The 26,817-nt window shown below is 39.6% G+C and overlaps 1 protein-coding gene across 3 annotated transcripts in view; it reads right to left on the minus strand.

The window, feature by feature from the left end:
• The window catches only part of LOC136877414 (uncharacterized), a 59,173-nt gene extending 32,628 nt beyond the window's left edge, over positions 1-26,545 (minus strand). For 2 of the 3 annotated variants that reach the window (XM_067151431.2, XM_067151430.2), the window contains exon 1: positions 26,342-26,545. In XM_067151431.2, the coding sequence (XP_067007532.1) occupies positions 26,342-26,471 (130 nt within the window). In that variant the 5' untranslated portion in view covers positions 26,472-26,545. Of the gene's footprint in view, positions 1-20,141; positions 20,239-26,341 lie in introns of those variants that run through there. The other variant, XM_067151432.2, reaches the window with a different exon arrangement.
• Positions 26,546-26,817: the final 272 nt, after the last annotated feature.

Raw genomic sequence — 26,817 nt, forward strand, 5'->3', positions numbered from 1 at the left:
GTATGGAGGAGAGGCTGTGGTGAAATGTATGACAAGGATATGTCAACAAGCATGGAGCATTCAGAAGATTCCAAAGGATTGGATTGTTCCTATCCATAAAAAGGGCAGCACTCTGGACTGTGCAAACTATCGAGCAATTTGTCTTTCCAGTGTGGCCAGAAAGATATACTCTCGCATATTGGAGAGGAGGCTGAGACAAGAAGTAGAGGAAAAGTTGGAAGAAGAACAGTGTGCTTGCAGGCCAAGTCGACAAACACACGACCATATATACACACTAAAAACTGTTATAGAGAAACGACTTAGTCGAGGGAAGGATGTTCTAGCTGCATTTGTCGACCTAAAGGCCGCATTTGACTCAGTCCCCAGGGGACAGCTTTGGGCAGCACTTGAAGACGAAAAGGTAACCAAGACTCTGTTATGCCACATTAGGAGCATGTACAATAGAGTCCAAGGAGTGGTAAGAATAGCTGGTGAATGCTCTAGGGAATTTGAAATTGTGAAGGGAGTAAAGCAGGGTGACAGCTTGAGTCCTCTTCTCTTTGTGATCTTCATTAGTAGTGATTGGTTGAGTGATTGACAAATTTTAGGTGCCTTCACCTAAACAACAATTTTATCCAGGGTGAATAAAATTATTTATAGCATAGACTGTAGTTTCTTATTTCCCAACTCCATATACCGATTTTCATTAAATTCTGTCAACCCATTTTCTTGTGGCTCGGTGTTGAAATGGACCAAGCAACAAAACTACAAATTCATGAATATCGGTGTTACCATAGCCGGTACGGTAAAAATGTATGACATAAATAATCAGAAATTTAATTCTATATAACTTTGGTTATGTAGTATTTATCGATACGACCACTAATAATATAAATATTTGAGAATTAAATTTTAGGCCTTCCTCTAAACTACCATTACATTCAGCGTTAATAAAATAATTATAAATATTCGTTTATAGGAAGGGGAGTTAGGAATTGGAATAACTTACCAAGGGAGATGTTCAATAAATTTCCAATTTCTTTGCAATCATTTAAGAAAAGGCTAGTAAAACAACAGATAGGGAACCTGCCACCTGGGCGACTGCCCTAAATGCAGATCAGTAGTGACTGAGAACCAAGTCATTAAGCAGTGTAAAAGAAGAACTAAAAGAATTAAGGTTGGCAACTGGAACATGAGACCAATATATGTCCAATCCCTGGTCTATGCAGACGACATTCTGATTTTGGCTGGAAAAGAGGAGTATCTCTAACAGGCTCTTACTGAATGGGCTTATGCCTTCCAGGACCATGGGATGGAAGTGAATGCGAGCAAAACCAAGGTCATGCAGTTCAGCAAAGTAGAAAAAGTACAGCTTCAAATCAAGTGGAACAATGAGGATATTGAGCAAGTAGAACAAATTGAGTATCTGGGCACCATTTTCAGAGAGGACAAAAATTAGAGGCAGAAATAAACAACAGAATTAGAAAAGCTAATCAAGTTTACTATGGTATAAGCAACACAATCATAGGGAAGAAAGAAATTATTAGAAACTCAAAAATGCGGGTATATCATGGCTGTGTACCTGCCAACCCTCCTGTATGGTGCAGAGAGTTGGATAGTGCATAAAAAACTGGAGAGCCGTCTGGTTGCCGCTGAGATGAGATATTTACGGAAAGTTGCCGGGAAAACTCGAAGAGACCACATTAGAAACACCACAGTAAGAGATGAGCTTCAGCAGGAGCCAATAATGGATGTCATTGAGAGGAAAGGAGTGGGCTGGATTGGTCACCTAGAAAGAATGGAAGATGAAAGGAAAGCGAAGCAGGTGTGGCGAGCCAGACCAACAGGAAGGAGAACATGAGTGAGGCCACGGATTGAATGGTACATCTTGGGACTGAGCAGGAAACGAGGGAAGACCCTGGGTGAGGTTCAGAGAATGGCGCACGACAGAAGAAACTTTAGTAAATGGCTGAAATGTCCCGACGCCTAACGGCACAAAGGGAAAGAAGAAGAAGATCTATAGCTGACATGGGAATATCACATTTATCATATTTGTGTCAGATTATCTCTATTTCCTCTATTCATATCGTCACTCCAATGGTAAAGTTTTGAAACCAGTAGCCATACCATTAATAAAGTATTATTATCATAATAAACACAACAACTTGGAAAATCCTCTGTGGTTCAATAAGCAATTTCATCATGAATAAAAGACGAGACAAGAGGAACACAGATTTGCTAATTTACAATTAATTGTATGAATAGCAATTGTGATCTGAAATGTAATTTGTCACTCCATCATCTGAAACATGTCCGCCTCCATAGCATAATGGTTAGCACTATTAGCTGCCATCCTCGGAGCCCCAGGTTCAATTTCTGGTACTGCCAAAAATTTAAGAATGGCAGGAGGGCTGGTATATGGTTAAAATGATATATGCAGCTCGTCTCCAATGGGGGTGTGCCTGAAAAGAGCTGCACCCCCTCGGGATGAGGATACGAGTTTACTTTATTTTTATCTGAAATATGAAGTAACTTAATTTTTTTATTATTTACATTTTATTTATTGTATGGCTTTTAATGCCGGGAGTATCCAAGAACATGTTCGGTTTGCCTGGTGCAGGCTGACACCCATGGGCAAACTGCATATCTGGATGTGGGTGGCGGTGGTGGTGGTGGTGGTGGTGCTGATGATGATGATGATGATGGGGTAGGGAGAGGGTGAAATCTGGTGTCGTTACATAGCCTACTCCTTTCGAATAACACCAAAGGGTCTGCTCAAGGCTTAACATCTCCATCCAATAGATGAAACACCATCGACAGTGTCATATGCCCTCACTCCATACGAACACTGTACAGAGGTTTGGAATTGAATCCAGGCTTCTGGCATGCACTCTAGTGATTATAAATTGTACACCACCATCTCTCTTACCTTGCCAGCCAACATTCTGGTGACATTTCTTTTCCATCGATGGTATTCGAATCAGCTAAGTACGGTACGGTGTCAGACTGTATAGACTTAACGATCATGGCCACCTGGCGGGCTAGGTAGTAACTAAATTATGTGTTTGTTCAGCATATTTTGCATTTTTTCAAATTATTCTTTTGGTATGGTCTAATATTTTTGACAAAAATTCTCACATTGGTGATATTTTAAAGTGACAAAAGAAAGTTATTCGTACATTTCTAACATTCTTTCTTATTCCCATCCAAGGCAGGTTTACAGAATTGTTGGGGCTATCTGCAAGCTACCTTCTAGGGCGTCCCATAGGGTCATCTCAGTTCTATCTAACCTAATTTATTCAAAGTACCAGACATTTGCATTGTTATGTAATTTTCCAGATGAAATGTAATTCCATAAACTAAGTTTTAAGCACTAATGTCATGTTTTCTTTATATTAGCAATCACCATAATGGTATTGATTTTCTCAAGCAAACAGAATATAAACAAATTATGTAACAGTCTAATGACACATTTTTCAAATATTTAAAGAACATATATTGTTTAATCGAATCTCAAAACACTAGCTCAATCTTACTAAACCACAATTTAAAATCAATTTCATCATGCAGAAGCTGAATTTTAAAAAATGAAGAGCCTAAATCCCATTTTATAGGCACTATATTCTTAAGAACTTTTCTTGCTTTCTGAGCAGCAAACATCTTCACTTCCTTATCAGAATCTAAGAACTGAGCTACCTGCCTTTCTACAGGTATGGCAGGAAAACCTCTTAAAAATTCCTCACTCATAGTTGAGCCCAAGTAACTTTTTATTTTATTTTTGTTGTTGTTGTTGTTGTTGTGGGCGAAGAAATGGAGAGTCCCAGGGCGAAAACTATGCCCTTTTACTCATCTGTTTCCTAGGAATAGCCGATGAGCCGGAAAATCTCAATCATTGCACTGGCGGGGGTAAAAGCGATCTGTCTTGTAGGTGGAGTACCTACAAGTCAGAGGAGAAAACCCCCTCTTCACTAAAATAATTTGGAAAAAAAAATATAAGCTTCTAAAATTTAGTGGTGGTAAAGAGGAAGGAGCCTTCTTAACAAACAGCGCTTTTCATGGGGTAATTTAGAGGTATTTAATGGATGGGTGGTTAAAATTTGGAATAGGCCGAAAATATTTTCAGGGCGGGTCGTATAAGAGCCAAGGGCCTCTGTACTTATAACGAGTATTAGGCTTCTTGGTTCTAATGACCTGCTTTAGTAACGAGATGCCCTGATCGGTGGACTGGGCTTGGAGTATTCTAGCCTTGGTCATCTTGGTTAGCTTGTTTATCTGAGTCCTAATAGTCGGAATATGGACTTCTGTGCGTATCTTCCTATTAGAACTCAGAATGGGGGCTCTTGTCATTTTTCTCAGTATTTTATTTTGGAAAATTTCTAATTTGGAAAGTGGAGTCTTGGGAATATAGCCCCAGGCCTTGCACCTGTAGAGCAGTATGGGCCTGAGACATGCTAAATAGAACTTTCTCTTGATGGAGTTTGAGATGTATCTATTATAAAGAAGAGGTTTCAGGTTGGCCACACTGCCCATGCTCGTTGCAGGGCCTGTTCCATGTTCCCTCTCCAGATAAGATTTCTGCCCATTGTTAGGCCGAGATACTTGATTTTATTGGTCCAGGACAGGGGGGTATCGTTTAAATGAAGATGACCAAGGCTAGGCCTTCATCTAGAAAAAATAATTGCTTGGGTCTTGCCAGCTCTTATTTTACTTCTGTTCCGAAGGCACCACTTCTCAAACAGAGAGATCCAAGTTTGCAGAGCGGTGATGGTATCTCTGTTTCTCCTTCTAGAGGCATAAACAGCTATATCATCAGCGTACTGCTGGATTTCTACTCCCTGCCACTGGGGTAGATCATTCACATATAGGGCGTAGAGTATCGAAGAAATTTTTCTACCCTGAGGGACTCCGGCTCGAAGCCTCTGAGGGGTGGAATTCTCTCCGTCTACTGTAACGTACAATTTCCTATGGGTTAGATAGGAAGTAATAATTTTGATTAAATAATTTGGAATTACATTGAGATCCACTACTAAATTTTCATGCCAGATGGTGTCAAAGGCCTTTTCAATGTTGAAAAATACCGCTGGCACGCTACGCAGTAAATTGAATGATCTACAGACATACTGCACGAGGCGCAGTGCCACTAGAGGGGCAAGTTCAGGCAAGCAGTGAGGCGATTGAGAAAAAGTCTCTCGAGTATCTTGGAGATATGAGGTAACAGGGTTATTGGTCTATAATTTTGAGGGAACAATCTATCCTTCCCCGGTTTAGGAATGAGGACCACACGGTCTGTCTTCCAAACCTTGGGGAAGTATCCCTGTTTAAAACAAGCTGAAATAATGGTAGCCAAAAAGATGACTGCTCTATAGGGCAGTGATTTAATTTCTTTATTGCTAACCCTATCATCCCCGGGAGACTTCTTCTCATTTAAGTTTTTTATAACCCTGCGGACCTCTGCAGGCGTGACGTCAGATACGTCGTTGTCAGGCGTCCATTGTTGTGTAAAAGATGAGACCTTTCTGTGTAACCTCACGGGTCCGTAGTTCGTTATCGTCGTTGTCATCGTCAGAGAGGTCGTGTGGTACACTTTGACCTTCTATAGTGTCTGCGAAGGCCTCAGTTTTATCGTAAAGGGAGAATGCTAGTCCGTGGCGGCCATGAATTGCGCGCCTGGGTGGGGGGGGGGGTGTCGATTCAGAGAACGAGTAACCCTCCAAAACTCGTGATCTGATTCTTTTTCAGTGAGGGTACAGCAGAATTCCTCCCATCTTTCCACCTTACATTCTAGTAATCGCTTACGGACTTCTTGAGCGAGTTCGCGGTAATCCACTCTATCCGCTGGATCCCGAAATCTTTGCCATCTTTCACGATATGCATTTTTAATTTTGATTAGGTCTTTAATAATTTCAGGGATAGAGTTTCCTTGGCTGTCTGTGCAACCTCCTGCATTAATATTATTAGTATTATTATTATTAATTTGGGTGAAAGAAATTGAAGTGTTGCGTTTTTCGTGCCTCTCTTTGTGTAAATACATACAGTATAAAAATACTTTAATGCACCAATACCGGACAGCATTCTGTTTTCAGCGAGGAAGTCGATAGTGCTGCTACCTACATGGCTTGGTGTGACCAACTCTTCAATAACATCACGGCCGACTTGATGCGTCGCTCTAGCTAGCTGGCGTGTTTTTTATAATGTGTAAGTGTTTGTCACTAAATGATCCTACATTGCAGTTATATTCCAAGAAAAGTGTTATGCGCTGAACAAATTACCCAGCAAGGTAATAGCATGGGAACTGGTAAGGACCGCAAGTATTAAAAAAAAAATAATGACCTCGCATCAGTGTTGAGGTTAAATTCTATGTCCCTTATATTAAGAAATCAATCAAATACTCCACTGAAATGTTAGTGGGACGTAAAAGGGCCCATGATTATTTATTTGTTCATTTATTTAATTATTTACTTTTTGTTTACAGCATGGACGCTTACCCCAATGACAGTATATATAACACTGATACATAATAACTGTCAGGCTGATTTCCGCTTCAATCAGACGCTAGTCTAAGCTCTTAATAGTACATTAATAATAATAATTTACAATCTAGTAGTTACATTTCCAGGGAATACAAATAAAATATTCTACAATAATATTTTACACCATACAGTAAACATTTCTTTGAAAGAGGCATATTCCACAGGTCATATGCAAGATGGTATTTTATACAACTTAGCAAATAATTCTTTGAAAGAGATTCTCCATAGGTCTCAGCTTTCATCATGAGAGTTTGATTCCAAATGACTTTTCATCGGAGTCATTACATTTGGTTTTAATTTGTGGGGTCTATTGCAGTGGCTGCATCTATGATCCCTTAGGTCTTCATTGTCAGCAACTTTTGTTTGAATAACTTGTATTCTTTTGATTCGTTTTCAGTGAGGGTACGGCAGAATTCCTCCCATCTTTCCACCTTACATTCTAGTAATCGCTTACGGACTTCTTGAGCGAGTTCGCGGTATTCCACTCTATCCGCTGGATCCCGAAATCTTTGCCATCTTTTACGATATGCATTTTTAATTTTGATTAGGTCTTTAATAATTTCAGGAATAGAGTTTCCTTGGCTGTCTGTGCAACCTCCTGCATTAATATTATTAGTATTATTATTAATTTGGGAGTTATGACTTATCGTATTCCCGCCATGTTGTGTGGGCGTACGATTATGCTTCTGCATTCCTTTTACTAATGAAGGTTCTGCTATTTACAGAGGTTAAATGAATGGGTTGAGAAAATAAGCTTTCAAATGCTTGAAAACAAACGATTTACAGGGAACAATATTCTAAATAGATATTTGTGACGGCAATATGTAATTTAATTTGTGCAACCTTTTTTGTCTTCAATGTATGGAAATTCATTATGTGCTTTTTAAAATGTGTAAATCGCAGAAAAAAAAAAAATTGCATAACAATCAAAACAGGCTTTAAATCTTAAAATAGGCAACGGAAGCCAAAATAGGCAAAAAAGGAAAAATAATGTCTCTACACTTCCTAAATGCATGAAAACATATTTATCTCTATCTGATTCTTCAATATATCCTGTCAGATAAAAAAGGCATTTTGCCTTACTTCCGGGCTCTAGTCATAATCATTATGGGCCACCTTTCTGTTCATACCCTTCATAAGAAGAGTAGGGGGAGTATCATTTGTTTGGTATTGTTTAAATGTTCTATAACAGTCTCTTGGTTTATGGCGATTGAAAGCTTCATCAATAGATTTTGTTTCCTTCTGATGGTTCCTTTTAACCCTCCTGATTTCTTTGGCCGTTAATCATCTAGCATTGATTAATTCTTCCCTACCGAGCTCGATAGCTGCAGTCGCTTAAGTGCGGCCAGTATCCAGTATTTGGGAGATAGTAGGTTCGAACCCCATTATCGGCAGGCCTGAAAATGGTTTTCCGTGGTTTCCCATTTTCACACCAGGCAAATGCTGGGGCTGTACCTTAATTAAGGCCATGGCCGCTTCCTTCCCACTCCTAGCCCTTTCCTGTCCCATTGTCGCCATAAGACCTATCTGTGTCGGTGCGACGTAAAAGCAACTAGCAAAAAATTCTTCCCTAGAACTTTCATTTTTTTTGTTGCTGGTCATTCAATCAAGGTTTATACTGGCCTAGTATTGCTATGGCACACTCTTCATTCCACCATGCATGTTTCTTCATTTTTTAAATGGCAGCAACTTCTTCTGCTAAGGCTCCCCAAATTGTCACTTAAAAGCATTTTATATATATATATATTTCCTTCCTTTAAAATTGTTCTTGCTACCTGGTGCATCAGTGTTAAATTTTGAATTATTTCAGAGAATTCTCTTTATTTGCACATTTGTTCAATGTGATTATGAGACAGTTCATGGTTAGAGAGAGCCTTTTGGAGTCCCTGCCAGTCTCTATATCCACTTCCTGTTTGGAGCCACAGCCGGAGTTGAACAATTTGCAACAAAAGCAATATACAGCATCTTTTTCTTTTTTTTAGTATAATAAATTATGTTTCACTTTTTTGCTTAAGCTGGAAAAAGCAGTGGTATACTCTACAACAATGTCTGGTTTCTTTATCGATGGAAGTTACCGAACTCTTAGCAGAAATATGTTGGGTCTTCCTTGACTAACCAAATTCAAAATTATTGTCTATAACTTTTGTCCAAGGTTCCTGGATTATGTACTTGAATCTAATACATACTGAAGATGAGTTAATTCTACTGCTTCATTAGTTTTATATATATTTGCTCTTTTGTTTAATAGATGAACATTTTTTCACTATAGTTCCACAACACTATCATTAACTGGCACATTGTTCCCATTTAAAACTGATAGATTTGTGCCACACTCAGTAGTATCAGGAATTTTTACAGGCATTCACAGTATTCTCTGGATCACTATAATATTGTTCATTTACACTCTCGCCTAATTTACCATCTTGCATTCTCTTTATGAATATGATTAATGCTCCTTTCTTTCGTGAAGATTTCTAATGACTTCTTCTTATGCTTTCTCTTTTCATAAATGGAGAAATATTTCCTCTCCATGTCTGATTCTTTTATAACAAACAACATTAAAAAAGGTATGAATGAATATACTGTACAAACATGAAGCTAACACAAGGTAAAGATACAGGAACAGGAATAGGAACTAGATGGATGGATGGTCTAACAATATTTAAAAAGAAGTTCCAGTTTGGTTCTCTCAGGTCTGCTGCAGGATGGGTTGAGCTGCACTGATGGGGTTATACCCAAAGAGTCCAGTGAGTTCTCACTAATGGGTTTGAGGAGGAGTGGGGATACCTCCCTTGAAACGTTGGTTGAGCAATGAGTTGATGGGTGACAGCTACGGCAGCTACATATATTATATCTGGATACACTGGAGTTTCTATAGAAGTAATCAGTGCAGTTAACATGTTACCCGTTTACAGTCAAAAGAGGTCCAAAATTGCGAGTTATAGGAAAACATACATTTTGTAAGTGTCAGTTAACACAACGTGGCCAGAAGTGGACATATCCGAGAAAGGCAGGTTCAGTCCATTTATTTAGGAATGATAGTACCTTTCTGTTATGTGGATCTCACAATCATGAATATGTCATATGATCAATAACATCAAGAATGCAAGGAGTATAACCTCAAGAGAAATGGATTCATAATATGGCTGTTTCTAATGGTTTAACCAATCACGTTTTATTTTAACATCCACATGACTGAAAAATAATTTTATACCACATTTAGTTAAGAAATGGACAATATTTTAATTGCATACATGTTTTCATGTACCATAGTCATTTTTATTCATAGAAAATTTTTAATGTTTTAATGTATCACAGTCACCATAACGTTTTGCGATGTTATTCGAGATGTTTTAATTTAAAGTTATTTTACTGAAGATGGCCCAAACACAGGGACAAAACATGTATTACTAGAATGTAAACAAAACATATTGCAGTGAACAGGGGAGAAATATAGAATTAGAAACATTTCAAAATAAGGATTATGACAGTCTTATTGGAATGAAGCCACGTAGGTCAGCTCCTTATTACACAGCTCTCTATTACGGACTGCTAAAGGAAAATTGGATTTACACTGTTCTAGCCATTAGTGACTGACTGATTTTAGTTTGTACAAAGCCATGAGTAATGTTTAGCTCATCAATTCATGTGAAAAGTCAGTTGGAAAGAACAATTTTCTAAGTACCATGCTGTATTTTATTCTCATACCTGATGGTTATTGAATATAGAACATTTATTTATTCACATTCAGCTAGGCTTGTAAGAGCACTAGGCACATTAAATTTGAACATGTTGTGTGATAATTTTGAATCCATAACATTCTATTGTTTTTGTTACATTGTGTGAACAGCAGTTACCATGGATGCATTTCATCAGTGATTTGATGGAAACAAAACCACTCACTCCATTCATGTTTACGAACTCAGTTATTGTATGTTAATTTTTTTTCTCTAAACATGTCATCACTGTTGGTCTGGGAACTGCAAACCTTTGCACACTACCAAACACTTTTGCATTGTACAAGCGAAGCCAAATTCGTATATTCGAGGTGAAACAGGAATCACTTTCAGCATTGTAAAGCACTGTTTGTGTGCTTTTTTTCTGGTTAATCATCAGTCTGAATGCCGATAGGATTACTGGAATGCATCATTGTAGATTATATGGTTTTAGAAGAACTCCAAAAGAGAAGAAAACAAACATCAATAATTTAAGTAATGTTCTTATTGTTTAGGAAATTATTGATTACATTGTTCCTAGTTCCTAGTGAACTTCCTGATTCATTTATAATAAGGAAGTGCTTCTTGTACAAAATTTGAAGGCTTTCTTAATAATGATTTCTAATATTTTATGAAGAGTATGTTACTTAGACTGTTACCATCAGCAAGTACAATCTCTTTTTTTTTTTTTTTTTTCTACGAAAGCTTTATCATTGGGAATGAAATGATGTAGACCTTTCTTTTTTTTTTTTTTTTCATGAATATCATATAGAAAGAAAAATCTTAAACCGTTTACAGCCACTGTACTTTCCCAGGCTGTTCCATGCCATTTTAGCTCTGAACTAGATATCTGTGAATGGCATGTACACATTTTACACAACATGACATAATATGAACTCACTTTTATACGTGGAAACTGTTGCAGGTATAGTATCTTCATTCCATTTCTGGACTTACTTTGGAAATCGGTATTATAGCTACACTGATGCTTTGTATCTTGTGTGGTGTAATAGGCTACTCATATCGGTTACTTTGTTAACAGTGTTGTAGAATTAGACCTTATCGATCAGTTTCTGACCTTCAGTTACTGGTACCTTCTTAATGGAAATTAAGTAAGAAATAAGTAAGCCCTACAGCAATTTACTGATAATATGAAATTGATATGAAACAATGCAGCTCGATGTTGTATTTGTTTGTTATTCATAAGTGTTTCTGTAAGAGAGAGAGAGAGAGAGAGAGAGAGAGAGAGAGTCAGGGAGAGAGTGAGTGACAGAGAGAGAGAGAAAGTGAGTGAGTGTGTAGGTGGGGGGGTCAGTATGAGCATTTATCAGGATGTCGAGGTAAGATGCATGCTATTTCTGCTATACTATTTCATAAACATTCCATTTTTCAGCTGATCCAGACCTCTTTACCTGACACCGACCATGGCAACTTCCCCCCTCTCACCCGTCACCTCTCACCACAGGCATTCCTCCTCAAATAGGCATTATCTCCCTCTACCAACTGTTTACAGTGCTGCCATGTCAACGCACTCTCCTTGGTAGTACACTTCAATGAAATTCAAGCCATTATGAGGGAAAATAATATCCATATTCTCGGTATTAGCAAAAGCTGGCTGTATGTTATTTCCAGAAACAAAAAATGCATTGATATGGACGAGTTAAGACATGACACTTACAATCTACCGTGGAATGACATAATCCTATTGGACGATACAGACGCAAAAGTAGACAAGTTTAACTCCCTTGTAATCTCTCTCTACGATAAACATGCCCCTAAATGACAGATAAAATTTACTCACCCATCTTGTCCTTGGCTAAATAATGAAATTAAAAACATGATACACTTTATTGACGCTTTAAACGAACTCATGACCAAAGTGACTTTGAAAATTATTGGGTCCTTAGAAATCGAATTAAACAGCTTGTGAGAAACCGTATATTTACTTACTTACAAAATATGACTGCAAATATGAATTCTAGCAGTGCTTGGAACATGCTTTTCCTCAGGCATAAAAAAACCTCCACAACAACCTCATGTGCCAGACGTACAACTCGATAAGTTAAATGAAATTTTTACTGAAGAAAGACCACCACCTAATGTACTAAATTCCCCAAACTCAGTACCCAACTCCATAATGAACCCTTTACCTGACCAACAACATTTTACATTCCATCCCATTACTACTAATAAAATTAAAAATGTATTATATACTATCTATACTATACTATCTTACACAATACTATTGGTGCCGTTTCACCTATCATTACCCAAATTTTTAACTACAGCTTTAAAAACGGAACCTTTCCTTGGCTATGGTAACTAGCCAATGTTATCCCTGTGCCTCAGAAATCTGACCCCTCCCAACCATCCAACTACAGATTAATTTCTATTTTAGCTGCAATTTCCAAAGCACTTGAGCATCTAGTTCACGAGCAGGTGTTGGAATACTTAAACAACCATTCTCTCCTCGACCCATTGCAATCTGGCTTCAAGAAGGGACACAGTACAACAACAGCCCTGCTCAAAGATTTGGATGATTAAATGAAATAAACATCAGTTGCAAATAAAATATGATTTTTACAATCTACATTGGCAACATTTCTTCAAGGAGAGAAGGTAGGTCTATATGATTTGACTGAAATATGTGGTGGTAAATATTTAATAGGAGTACCGTACCGTACAGTACTGATCACATCACAACTATTATATCGGTATGTAGTGTTGTACCAAGGGCGGTACATCATTAAGGGCTAAAGGGGCTTAGCCCCACCAGATTTTTGGACATAAAGAGTTAAGAAATGTTATATTACTTATATTTTAGATAATTAATTTAATGAGACCAAATTAATATCTGAGTACCACTGTTCTGAAGTAATTAATGATATGAGAAAATGAAAGTATGATTGTATTACATGTTTGGTTTTTTTTTTTTTTTTTTTTTTTTTTTGCTAGGGGCTTTACGTCGCACCGACACAGATAGGTCTTATGGCGACAATGGGATAGGAAAGGCCTAGGAGTTGGAAGGAAGCGGCCGTGGCCTTAATTAAGGTACAGCCCCAGCATTTTCCTGGTGTGAAAATGGGAAACCACGGAAAACCATCTTCAGGGCTGCCGATAGTGGGATTCGAACCTACTATCTCCCGGATGCAAGCTCACAGCCACGCGCCTCTACGCGCACGGCCAACTCGCCCGGTATTACATGTTTTATACATTCATCCTGACACAGGGGCTAATTTGCTCTCAGTACTCACCAGTGGCGTATGCTGGGATCAAGACATGGGCTACCACTAGACATAAGTTACCCCTTTTCATTGGTTGGTTTAGTGAACATCAAGCCTTCAGCGTTTTGATCTGCAGCGAATAGCCAATGGAGAAGCCTGCTGTGTTGTCAAGGCTGCTTCACAAGCTACTACCCTGGCCTCTGCCACTATTTCTTCAAGGAGAGAAGGTAGGTCTATATTATTTGACTGACATATGTGGTGGTAGGTACTTAACAGGAGTACCGTACTGTACCGTACAGTACTGATCACATCACAACTATTATATCGGTATGTAGTATTGTACCAGGGGCGGTTTAGCAAACTGAAGTCTGACTTTGTGGCTAAATGGATAGAATGCTTGCCTTTGGTCTGATATCTCCAATTTTCAGAATCAAGCCCCTTATACTTTTAATTGCCCTGGCTTGGGGACTGGGTATTTATGACATCTTCATCATTCATTTTATCCTCAGTAGGTTATCACCAAGCCTATACAGATGCCATGCACCATTATTATTATTATTATTATTATTATTATTATTATTATTATTATTATTATTAGCGTATTCTCCCAAAAATGGAAGACGTTAAGCAAACAACTCAATCAAGCTTTCTTTGGGTTCTTCTTGTTCTTCCAATAGGCTTTCATTCTCTCTGAGAAGGCTTGTTTACGTTCTTCCGACCATTTCGGTCTGCACTGTTTTTGCTTTGGTTGCTCTGATGTAACTTCCCACTTGTTGACTTTGTGTCTGTTGCACATATGTTTGCGTTTTTGAGGTCCTTTCGAAGTTCGTCCAGCCAAGGTGTTGAATTCTTAAGTGAGCTAACATAATTTAATATTCTTTTTGACAGTCGATTTTCTAGTAATCTTGTGAGGTGTCCAAAGAATTTCATTCGTCTTTTCTTAATGTCAATTTCAATGTTTGAAACTTTTTCTGTTGTTTTGATTGATTGTAGCCTGTAACCATCATGGGTATATCTTGCTCCTAGGATTTTCCTGATGATCTTCCTCTCTTGCTTTTTTATTTCTTCTAATTCTTGTTTACTGTTAAGTGACAATGTTTCACTTGCGTAGAAGACTGTTGGTTTTATGACTGTGTTGTAATGCCGAATTTTTGTCTGTCTTGACATGCATTTTTTGTTGTAGATGTCTTGAACTAACCCTAATGCCTTCTTGACTTTTTGGAGACGGTTTTGCTGTGAGATCTTCTCTAGCCTGTCAGTTCGATGAATTCTCCGAGGTATTTAAAGCACGGGACCCGGTCGATTTTACCGTATTTTGTTCTCAGGCTCGTGATATCTGTCTTTGAACAGAAGAATTTAGTTTTCTCAAATGAAATCTGTAGTCCCACTTTTTCTGCAGATTCCTTAAGTATCTCAAGCTGCTTGATGGCAGTCTCCTCATTCTCTGTTAAAATCGCCAGATCGTCCGCAAATGCAAGGTATGGTACGTAGAGGTGGTTTTTGGGAAAGCCCAATCGGATCGGTTTCCAAGATTCACGTTTCTTGAGTTCCTTCTCCCATTCTTCCATAACCTTGTCTAGGACGACGTTGAACAGAATAGGAGAGAGTCCATCACCTTGTCTCACACCTGTTTGAATGTCGAAGGGTTCTGAAATTTCTCCCATAAATTTCACTTTAGATTTTGTGCCCGTTAGTGTTTGTCTTATGAGTTCTAGGGTTTTGGGATCTAGTCCTCTCTCTTCTAGAATTTGGAATAGTGAGGGTCTGTCTATCGAATCATATGCCTTTTTGAAATCTACAAATGTGCATACTGTAGGCTTTTGTCTGAGGGCTCGTAGTTTAAGTATGGTTTTGAGGTTGAAAATTTGTTCTGGGCATGACCTGTTTGGTCTGAATCCTGCTTGAAATTCTGATAATTTGGGTTCTAATTGTTGTTGTGTTCTATGCAAGAGACAGGCTGATAGTATTTTGTATGTGACTGATACAAGAGAGATTCCTCTGTAATTGTTTACGTCTAACTTGCTGCCTTTTTTATGTAGTGGATGGATTAGAGCAATCTTCCAGTCATCCGGGAGCTTTTCGGTTTGCCAAATGTTTTGGATTATTTGTGTAATTTCTCTGAGTGAATTTGGGCCTAAATTTTTCAGAAGTTCAGCTACATTTCCGTCTTCCCCTGATGCTTTGTTGTCTTTAAGTTTCTTGATATGTGAATAAATTTCTTCTTGAGTTGGTGGTGCCGAATTTTCCGGTATGATTTCTGACTGTACTTTCGGGAATCTCTTTTTGGGTTCTGGACAATATAAAAGCTGTGAAAAATATGTAGCTAATTCTTGGCAGTTTTCCTTATTTGTCAAGGCTAGTTTACCATCGTGCTTCCGAAAGCAAAGGTTCTGTGGGGAATATCCTTTAATTTGGTTCGCAAAGGTCTTGTAGAAATCGTGTGTGTTGTAATTTTTGAAGTTGTCTTCAATTGACTTCAGTTGGACATTGACGTATTTCCGTTTATTTTGTCTTAAAATCTTGGATACATGCTTGCGAACTTCGAAGAATTTCTTCTGTGTTTCTTCTGATTTGTTACAATTGTAGTTTTGAAATGCCTTTTTCCTTTCTTCTAGTGCGGTCTCACATTCTTGATTCCACCAAGGATGTTTTGGTTTCTTGCGAAGAGGGATTAGGTCCTTCGCCGTTTCGATGATTTTAGTCTGGAAATTCTCCCAGCTCTCTGCAGGTCGTTTTTCCCATTCTTCTGAAATTTTGGAGTCCTTGATTTTGTGCAGATCAAATTTTGGAATCACCGATATTTTCCTGTTGAATTTCCCTTTGGGTGTGAATTTAATTTTGATTCTGCTTAAATAATGATCCGAATCGACGTTAGCACCTCTGCGCACTTGCACATCATGAATTTCCTTTTGGTAATCATATGATATTGCCACATGATCAATCTGAAATTCTCCTAAATGATGGATGGGTGATCGCCAAGTTTTTTGCTTTTTGGGATTCTTCCGGAGTGATGTTGACATAATTTTGAGGTTATTTTGTTGGCATAACTCAATGAGGCGTGTGCTATTTTTATTGGTGAATCTGTGGGCTGGATAGTCTCCCACTGTCCTCCTGTATTTGTATTCTCTGCCAAGCTGTGCATTGAAATCACCGAGTAGAATTTTCACATCATTTTTAGGGATTTTGGCCATTTCTGTTTCAAGTTCTTCCCAGAATCTTTCTGTTTTTTCAGGCTCCTTTTTATTGTCTTCATTTGTTGGTGCATGCACATTAATAAAGGTGTATATTTTGTTTGTATGCCTGATTCTTAAGGTCATAAGCCTAGTTGATGGGTTTCACCTCTATTACTGAATCCAAAACTTTTTTGTCTACACAGAAGGCCATTCCTAACAATGCTGCTCCTTTACCAATTTTCTTGTTTGTTCCACTTTTGAAGATCCTATAATTATTGTAATCCATCGTTTCTGAATCAGTGAAGCGTGTTTCTTGTAGGGCCAGAATTTGGATTTTCTGCTTTGTAAGTTCTGTTGTGAGATTGTGCAGTTTTCCTGTTTGAATCAGTGTCTGAATGTTGAATGTGCCAATGAAAGTGTGAGTCTTTCGTGGAAGTTTATCAGAGCACTCCGACTTGCTCTCTCGTATTCGCCCAAGCTCCCCAGAATCCGAATGCTTGGTTGCCACTTTAGAGTGGGTGGATTGTCCACCTGGGGTAATTTTGTCTTTATTTGTACGAGTCATGTCTGCTTGTAAGCAATCTTCTAGCTTTCGCTAGTGGTGTAGAACCAGGGATTGTTAGTTCCTGGAGCATATTTACAGCCGCACCTCTGGTGATCAGACGCTGACCACTTGCCGCTTGCTACAAGTCAGACGCGAAGTGGATTTGATTTGGTTCTTCCGCCCTCTCTGCCATTGGGATATGTCCTCTTCTGCCGTCGAGGCCGTTGACCATTTCTCTGTTTACCTCAGTTGATCTGCGGGTGCTTATTTGGCTAAGCCTTATTCACACCTGTCCTGCATATCTACAGGAGCTTCCCCTATCAGCCATATGGGACGCGCCGTGTTGGGGTTGAGGCCCCCCACCCCAGCTATTATATTATTATTATTATTATTATTATTATTATTATTATTATTATTATTATTATTATTATTATTATTATTATTATTATTAAATAAAAATGTTGAATTTTGCAGCACTCGTACCCATCGTTCACTGATTAATTAGCTTCCTCAGGAGATCAGTGGTGTTGTCCAACCCATGATCATGGGTTCGTTTCCAACCAAGAAAAGAAAACACTAAACCTGAAAGATTGCATTTCATTTTAACTATCTACCAATGATAAAAAAGAACATTATATTGCTCCTATAACAGCGGTCTTGCAGCGTCTTCCTACAAGGAAGTAGAAGTAGACGGGAGTGACATGCCAGCACTCTGTTATCTCTATAATTAAGTCAGAAGTATGAGGTGAGGAAGTACATATATACGATGAGTAACGCATGGTTGATAGTTAGCAGTGGCGATCTGATATACCGAAGCCTAGCACAACTATCCCGGTTCCCACTCCTATCTGATGTACAACAGCAAGCTGCGCGGGGCGAGTAGAGGGGAGAGGGACGAGAGTCTGGGCTGCGATGTCAGTCTCCGATGCCTTGCTCTCAGAAATACGTGCAACGTTTTTTCTCACTGCTTTCAAGTTTTGTAAATGGAACAATGTGTCAGATGCTTACATTATAATGTGCTTTAGACTTACATCATTATCAATTGAGGTTTGGACTTTACTAATAGCCTTGGTAGCCCTCAGTATACACCACTGGTACTCACAGTGAGTATTGGTAACTGGTTTGAAGGTCAGTAGACCTTTGAGGGAATGAAAGTTTTAATGCACTTCAAAATGACATGCCAGCAATAAAAAAAAAAACAATATAGACAAAGCTGTAGCAGTGGGTGTTATGGCGATTTTATTGCAAACTCACTTGTATTCTTCTAATCTCATGTAACATATTCTTGTGACCATTCACAGAATGAAGCTTTTGACACGTTTTGAATTTTAGTTTACAGTTCGCTTTTAGCATAAGTTCTGGATAGTTTTTGTTCAACAGTGATTAGTATGTAGTGTTTAAAATAGTGAGTAGTTTGCACTGCAGAAGAATTGACGAACGCAGTTCCTTTATAAATGAGATAGACCATCACTTTTAGAGTATTTTATTATTAGCATGCATTAGAATCAAGCATGCTTAACTGTACTGATACTGCCAATAAAAATGTAATGACAAGGTTTAATATCAGTAGTGGCGATTAGGTGGTGGGGGAGGAGAGGCAGTTGCCCCACCCCCCTTGGTGGAAAAAACATTAAACTTTTATTCCATTTTAGCTGGCTGAAACTAGGAATTATTTTATTAAAGCAGTTTGTACAAGCCTTGTTGTCTTATCAGAAAATTTCCTTTATTTTTTAAAATTATTAACAAAATTATTCGCTGAAATACGCACAAAATGTTGTTCGTTGTGCTAACCGATTTGTATAGCGCCACAGCAAGCAGTGGAGAGTTTGCATGTGCTGTGAGGAAGGGTAGCAGGTATATATATACTTTTTTTTTTTTCTTTTTGGCCAAGATCATGAACACAGGTACGATTCACTCGCTTGGCACATACCGGTACATTCTTCAGTCTGAGAATTTCTTTAGTGTCTATTAGTTCCTTTTTATTTGTATAATAATGCTGTACTTCTATTTAATTGTAACAAATGTGTAATATTATTGTTCCTTTGGTGAAAGTTTTATTGTACAGTATTGAATCAACATCTCAAAAAACTATTATTACCACACTTTTGCTAAACTTTCAACCTTTACCTCTCTGTCGAAAATCGCTCAGAGAGCTTAAAAAACGTACCATTCTGTAGCTTTTTTTCCCTTTTTTCCACGTTTGATGTATATGTACCCCCCCCCCCCTTAATCGTCCGCTATATCCCACAAACCCGGGTACCGTACTTTTTGTTGTCTATATCTTTTTGCCCCCCCCCCCCCACTTCTAATTGCCAAATGCCTCTACTGTTTAATATGGGTGTATATACAACAGCAGAATAAACAACAACAACAACAATAACAATAATAATAACAATAATAGGCAACGCACATTACCCCCACTGCCATTTGAGCCACGAGCTGCTACCGTGTTGTAGCCTACACCAAAATATGCTACCAGTATCTAAACGTTTATGTTTTAGTCTATATATTTATATAGTGGTATTTCTGTATGCACCAGTAGGCCTACCATTATTTCATACCCAGAATTCAATTTGATTTCTGTTTGAATAATATTGTATGAACAATCAACTCTTGATTCCCTCTTCCTAATAAGCCAGGTAAAAGTTATGAGACAGTCTTTATCCTTTCTCTATTAATTATTTGTGCCCTGCCTAGCCAAAGCAATAGAGGCTCGCATGAAAGGACATGGGTTTGATTCCCCAAAAGGAAGCAGGAAAATTTGGAAGAAGAAGACTTCCACTTTTAGTAGGATACGACCTTTAGGGAAAACAAAAGAGGTACACACATAATAAGAAAGTCTTCCCGTTTCCTAAAGGCATGAAATGAAAAAGCCAAAGTTGAATATGTAATTCTAACCTCTTAAAAAGTGCGTTTGTACTGGTGTTGTTGATTTTTAAATATTTTATTTTAAAGTTTAATTTATATTATTTTACCTTGAATGAAAGTTAAATGGTAGGTAGCCTACTGTATAAGCACGGCCTACTAGATCTCTCGCGGCGCTCTTTTGATAGAGCGGCGCATGAAGACGGCTTTGAGAATGTATAACACACCGCCGTCTCGATCCTCTTATATAGGAGGATCGAGACGGCGGTGGTATAACATCACTGGCAGCGCTGGCAGTGGTTTCATTGCTGCCAACTTAACTTACAGTAATAATTGTTGGTGATAACCCCAAAGAGTGGGGTAAACCCATAAACACATTACGCAACCATTCCATATTACAAGACCGCAAAGTCTGCAAGTTAATCAAATCACAAGGAGATACGTCATCTGAGCATAATTTAACCCATGAGACCTCAAAATCACAGATATTTTTGAACAGTAGGCCTACACTTTACAGATACAGGTATTTTACAAATATCGCTGACACTGATTAAGCATTTCTTTCGCATATTTTGTTAGGCCTTAGGAATAATTTGACATTCTGCCTAGATTAGAGTTGCCATAAGGTTCAGGATGAAATTCAGGACACCAACATCGACAAGTTCCAACCATAGGTACCGACTCCGCGGGAGCACTTGCCCGCATACATACCGTATAGTGGTACTGGGACGCAATCGTGTTTTTGCTCCCGTAAGAATATTTGATATTTTCATTCCTTGCCCCGTACTCAAGACCAAAAGTCGGCGCCTATTGTTCCAACGAGTGTATTTGGGTAATTCCATATGAACTGTCCCGTCCGTTACCAAAAGACACACCTGTTATATGATGTTAATGTTAAAAATCAAATAGAGAAGTAATAAGAAATCATACCCTATGTAAAACACCTACGGTACTTTACAGACCACTCCAAAATTATATAATATTCAATGTTATTTGCGTAGATTTGTAAGTATCAGATGGGACAGCTCACGTGGAATTACCGGTACTCAATTCTCAATAACACAGATAAGTGAAAACTAACAACAAGATACGTATGGCACAGAAGTGCCCTGATGCTGATACCAATCATACTTTTCCGAACTTGACAAACTTTTTAGCAACTCATTTTTTAAATGTAACTGTGAAATTCCTGCCAAGATATTTCTTTAAAATTGTAGTGCACCAATAATATTGATATAACAGATTCTACTTTCTGTCTATTTCTGTCATTTGTCCATTGTGAATTCATTAAAGAAAAATTTCTTTCCACACATGCGTTATGGCCAGGTATACAGAAATAGAACTGAGCCAGTTTAAGCAATTCAGAATATTGCTCACTGGATTTACATTGCTTTTAAAACTGAACCCATTTATTACTAGCTAACATGGATACACAAAATAATTTTCATCATTATTCAACCGTTGCCTCGTAGGCAACGATTCAACACGCTGCTCCCGGGCGGAAGTAAATTGCGTTAGCATAGGTCAAGCCTGCTACCATGGCAACGTCAGGTAATGACGTCAGACTCTGCTTCATTATGACCAACCAAAAGTTCCATTCACTTCCAAAAGATTTGAGCAAAATTTCAAATAATTTGTTCTGATTTTTAAAATTCAAGACATTTAGGGATTTTTAAAAAATCAGTCAGGACGTCGGGACACGTGTTCAAATTCAGGACAATCCCGCTTTCCCAGGACGTTTGGCAACCCTAGCCTAGATGTAATGCGGGACACGGACATGTTTCTAAACTAAAAGTTCGGGATGTCCACCTAAATTGTGCTAAATAGGGACAGGTGGCAACCCTAACTTCTGGAGAGCCGCATAGTCCTGGCTCGAGTTCTCTCACGATCAGTCTACATCAGAAATATGTACCGGTACCAAGTTCATTTCTGGGATCAGTGGTGGCCGGGCATACAGCTAACCACTCTATGAGCGGTTTGAAAATAAAATATGTATTGGCCTTGCAAACCTAATATATTTAGGGTTGAGAGAGAACAAACGATGCCAGGCTGAGACCTTCTGAGACTAAGTTGGCGTGTTCGATCCTGTCGATAGGCTGAATGGCTCAGCCGGTTGAGGCGCTCGCTTTCTAATCCCAACTTGGTGGATTCGATCCTGGCTCAGTCCGGTGGTATTTGTAAGATGCTCAAATACATCAGTCTCGTGTCGGCAGATGTACTGGTACTTAAAAGAACTCATGCGCGACAACATTCCGGCATCTCGGTGTCTCCAAAAACCGTATAAGAAGTTCGTGGAACGTAAAACAAATAGTATTAGTATTCGATCCTGTCTTAGTCTGGTGGTACCGGTATTTGAAAGCCCTCAAATACACTAGCACTGTCTCAGTAAGTTTACAGGCATGTAAAGGAACACCTGCGGGACAAATTTTCAGGCACCCCATCGTCGCCGAAAACCATAAATGTAGTTAATAGAACGTCTTCTTCTTGCTATTTGCTTTACGTCGCACCGACACAGATAGGTCTTATGGCGACGATGGGATAGGAATGGCCTAGGAGTTGGAAGGAAGCGGCCGTGGCCTTAATTAAGGTACAGCCCCAGCATTTGTCTGATGTGAAAATGGGAAACCACGGAAAACCAACTTCAGGGCTGCCGATAGTGGGATTCGAACCCCCTATCTCCCGGATGCAAGCTCACAGCCGCGCGCCTCTACGCGCACGGCCAACTCGCCCGGTGTTAATAGAACGAATGGGTGGTACTTCTATAGAGCCCTAGCTGTGAAAAAGCATATGAAAATAGCGTGAAACGATACCTGATGTGTGTGAAAAGGAGATCCTTCCTTTATGCTTGCCAGGGACCTACCAACCCACAAACACAGCACCGTCTCGTTGGAACCGTGAAGCCTATCGGTCTAATGAGGCCTTGAGTGCTATTTCTTAAGATTTTAAGTAGTAGCTGGATTGTTGTTTAGTAAGATGGTCCGTGTTTATCATATCATAATTGATCAGGGTGTGACCTGGCGTCAACCCGACCTACACCCGCACTTTTCCTTCATCAGCACTATGGCGTAGCCACAGGGCTGTGGAAATTTTGGCTCGTCGACCGGTACCGGTCTTGAACGTCCTGTCTTAATGAATTGATCCCGTGGCTGAATAGGTTTGGTTGCGGGTTAGAATTCGTATTTTAGTCATGGCTGGCCAGTGTGTGGCCTAGCGCTAGGCGCTGTTGAGTTCAGGATGACCCTTGGCCTTTTGTGTTTAAGCCTTGGGGATGGTTGCCTAGGTGTACTGTACTTCCTCTTAAAACAATAATCACCACCACCTCTCATATTGACTTAGGGTATTTATGAGAGAGTTGCCCGCTAGGCGTAGCTTTCTATATAGTTTGGCAGCCATGTTCTGCCTTCTTTTCCTTGAAGTGTCTATGTGACACTCTTGATGGATATCGACATTACACATATGAACCAATCGGCACCTGTACTAAGGTGAAGGCCCCGCTTTTGAACGGATTGTACCTTATCAGGTGCCAATCGGCGGAAAGGCTCCAATAGGGCAGGCATACTTCAGTAGCGCTTTCTCCCCTAGAAGTATTCTTATTTATATAGGAGAATTAAAACGGAGGCTCTGTAAATCTCGAATGTGCGACCATTTTCATTGTTGCGTTTGGCCGGCTTGGGTCAGCTGTCTATTGACTCCGATGTACCTCGCACTATGTGTAACAGCACAGTTTGAAATTGTCGTGGCGTACGCCGATAACCTTGCCTTTTTTTTTTTGTCACATTTTACCAGGACTCCAGGGCATGCTAGAGACCTGTTGGGCGCTTCACGACCCTTTTGCTTGTCCGCAGCTCAATGGTATAACCACTAGCCGGACCGCCGGACTAACCATTGTTATCATTATTAACAACAACAACAACAACAACAACAACAAAAATCGCCAGATAAAAGTAAATGGAGTCACTATCAGATAATGCTGGACTCTGTGATCATCCTACATACCCCACGGTCTTTGAGCCCTTAGAAGTATTGATGATGCTTGTTGTTTTAAGGGGCCTACCATCGAAGGTCATCGGCCCCTACTTAGAAGTATTATACCTACATTTATTCTTATATACCGGTAATGCTGTATGCACGTAATGATCGCTCTTCTCATATCTTTGCAAACCAATGTGGTGATTATTGTACTTTTGGGAACCATCCTTTGACTCTACTTTTTCCTAAATCACCTACGGCTGACATGAACGGTGATGGCACTCTGTGCTAATTCTCGAAATTCGTGTTCCATTATCTCTCTCTCTCCCTCTCTCTCTCTCTCTCCCTCTCTCCTGGTTACAAAAGAAGAAATGCTTTCAATTGTAATGCCAGACCAAATCCGCACATCACTATGGTTTGCTTACAGCTAGCTAACCATCTTCTCTCAACTCTAAATGAAACATATGGCACATATACCCCATTAAGGGCCTTGGCATGCTAAAACGACTGCTGCCCAGCCAGATGGTCTGCAGATTCTGGAGTACAAGTGGTCAGCGTGAAAAATCCTCAGTCATATTGATAGGCTTTCGTGACGGGGCTTAACTCTTTTTTGTTTTTGTTTTGCTAGTTGCTTTACGTCGCACCGACACAGATAGGTCTTATGGCGACGATGGGACAGGAAAGGGCTAGGAGTGGGAAGGAAGCAGCCGTGGCCTTAATTAAGGTACAGCCCCAGCATTTGCCTGGTGTAAAAATGGGAAACCACGGAAAACCATTTTCAGGGCTGCCGACAGTGGGGTGGGCTTAACTCTAATCAAAAGTGAAAGAAGAGGAGATTGGACCCATCGAAGAATGAATGAAGGTATCAACAAAAGAAGGGGGGGGGGCACAAATGGCCCTGCACACCTACTTCCACTGGGTTCAGAAGAGAACAAGAATTGACCAGGGGATATTAGATGGGAAGTGAAAGCAAGGAGTCTGGTACAAATAAGCGAAAGAATGTCAGACTCAGCTACGGACCTCGTGGTCACTAATCCACGCTCCGAAGTTGAATGCTTCTGGGAAGTCGCCCCTTTTACTCGCCTCTTACAACAGGCACGGGATATCGTGGTTGTATTCTCTGCCTCCACTCATAGGGTGAAAATGATATGGAAGGAATCTATTAAAATAACCCTCCCGCTGTGAACAGTCCATTAAGGCCTAGGCCTGCTAAGACGATTGCTGCCCATCCAGACGGAGTGCAGATGTTGGAGTGTCACGAGGTCAGCTTAACGACATATTTGAGCGGGTCCGCTGCTTCTTCTATCAGACAGCTCATTTTTGGACTCATGAAGCTGAGTGAACCCTGCTCCAGCAAGAAAAAGCTGGGAATCGAACCTCTCGGGTCTCCGGGTAAGAGACAGACACGCTACCCCTACACCACGGGGCTGGCAATCCAGTTGAAAGAGAAGCATATAAGTTTATGCATATTTATTTGGTATTGTGGCATTCCATTCCTGTTATCTGTGATACCCTGTTATACTAATAATGAGCATAATTGAAACAAAAGAAAAAAGCTGTTATTCAGTACAGATTATTCCACAAGCTAGCATATTATCAAGTTGAACTCCATCTTCATTTCACGAGATCGAAGCACAGGTTCACACGCATACGGTAGACTGTCCGCAGGTCGCATCATTGAGGAAGCATAGCACGTTATTAACCACAGAACATCGTTAATTTAGCAAGATACAGAACTAGAGATAGTCTACAACGATATTATTCAAATGTCGCTATAAATTTCATTAGATCTTCACCCATAAAAATATATGAATAGTGAAGGAAGAAAAGAGCAAAATTTTGCTCAGTACCAAAGTGTTGCTTTCTTAAAAATCCAACCAACATTCTGCATTTACGGCCACTTTCTTTCCTCTCCTAACCCTTTCCTATTCCATCATCGATATAAGACCTACCGTACAGTAGGCGCTATCTGTGTCGCTGTCGGTGCGACGTGAAAAAAAAATAGACTGCATGCACTCTCAAGAAAATGCCTATTTGTACCAAGTTGTTTGACTTCAACACTTCCATCTCCTTCCTGAAGAAATCATGATCTCATTTAACTCTGAACAACACCATCAAAGATGATGAAAAGAAAGCGTTGCATCAAACTGCATAGGCGTTATCGCGTCGTAATATACGGAAATGGCTGTTGCAATTCCCTGTTTTCCAATAACTAAACATCAGAAGTTGAAATTCAAGAATAGATTTTTGAAATACGGTATGTTTAATTAGATATAGGTATCACTCGTCAAAATATCCCTGTGTGAACTTTTCAAGCCTCGAATGTTGCTTAAATCCTCACCAGGGCAAGAGACAAATATCAGGTACTCCAAGTTGGCTTCAGAAGAAATGCACTCCGGAAGGACAGATTGAGGATGGTGATGATGACTAGAATATAGCACTTTGACTGGGGAAGCCGAGACCAGCCTCATACAGAAGGACGGTGAGTAGCACAGTAGAGAAGAGCACAGCACAGCACGGCACAGGCAGTAACCAAGAGTTTACGAACCAGACTGGGGTCAGTGCAGTGGTCTTTCACTCCTTATCGTCTCTCCACGGCCTTGTTAGCGCTTCTTGACGTCACAAACTCCGGAGGGAAGTTCACCGGGTGTCAACGCTAAACTTTATCATACAACTTGCCTAAATCGAGTGCGATTAGTAAATTTGGGAAATCCTTCCTCAATGACGCACTCTTCTTCTGTTGCTAAGTTGCAAGAACCATACTATCGCATAACGATTACCATATTCATACTATGGTCAGACCCTTTGCTGATTCTC

Source organism: Anabrus simplex, chromosome 7 (assembly GCF_040414725.1).
Source record: "Anabrus simplex isolate iqAnaSimp1 chromosome 7, ASM4041472v1, whole genome shotgun sequence".
In the NCBI taxonomy this organism is placed as follows: Eukaryota; Metazoa; Arthropoda; class Insecta; order Orthoptera; family Tettigoniidae; genus Anabrus; species Anabrus simplex.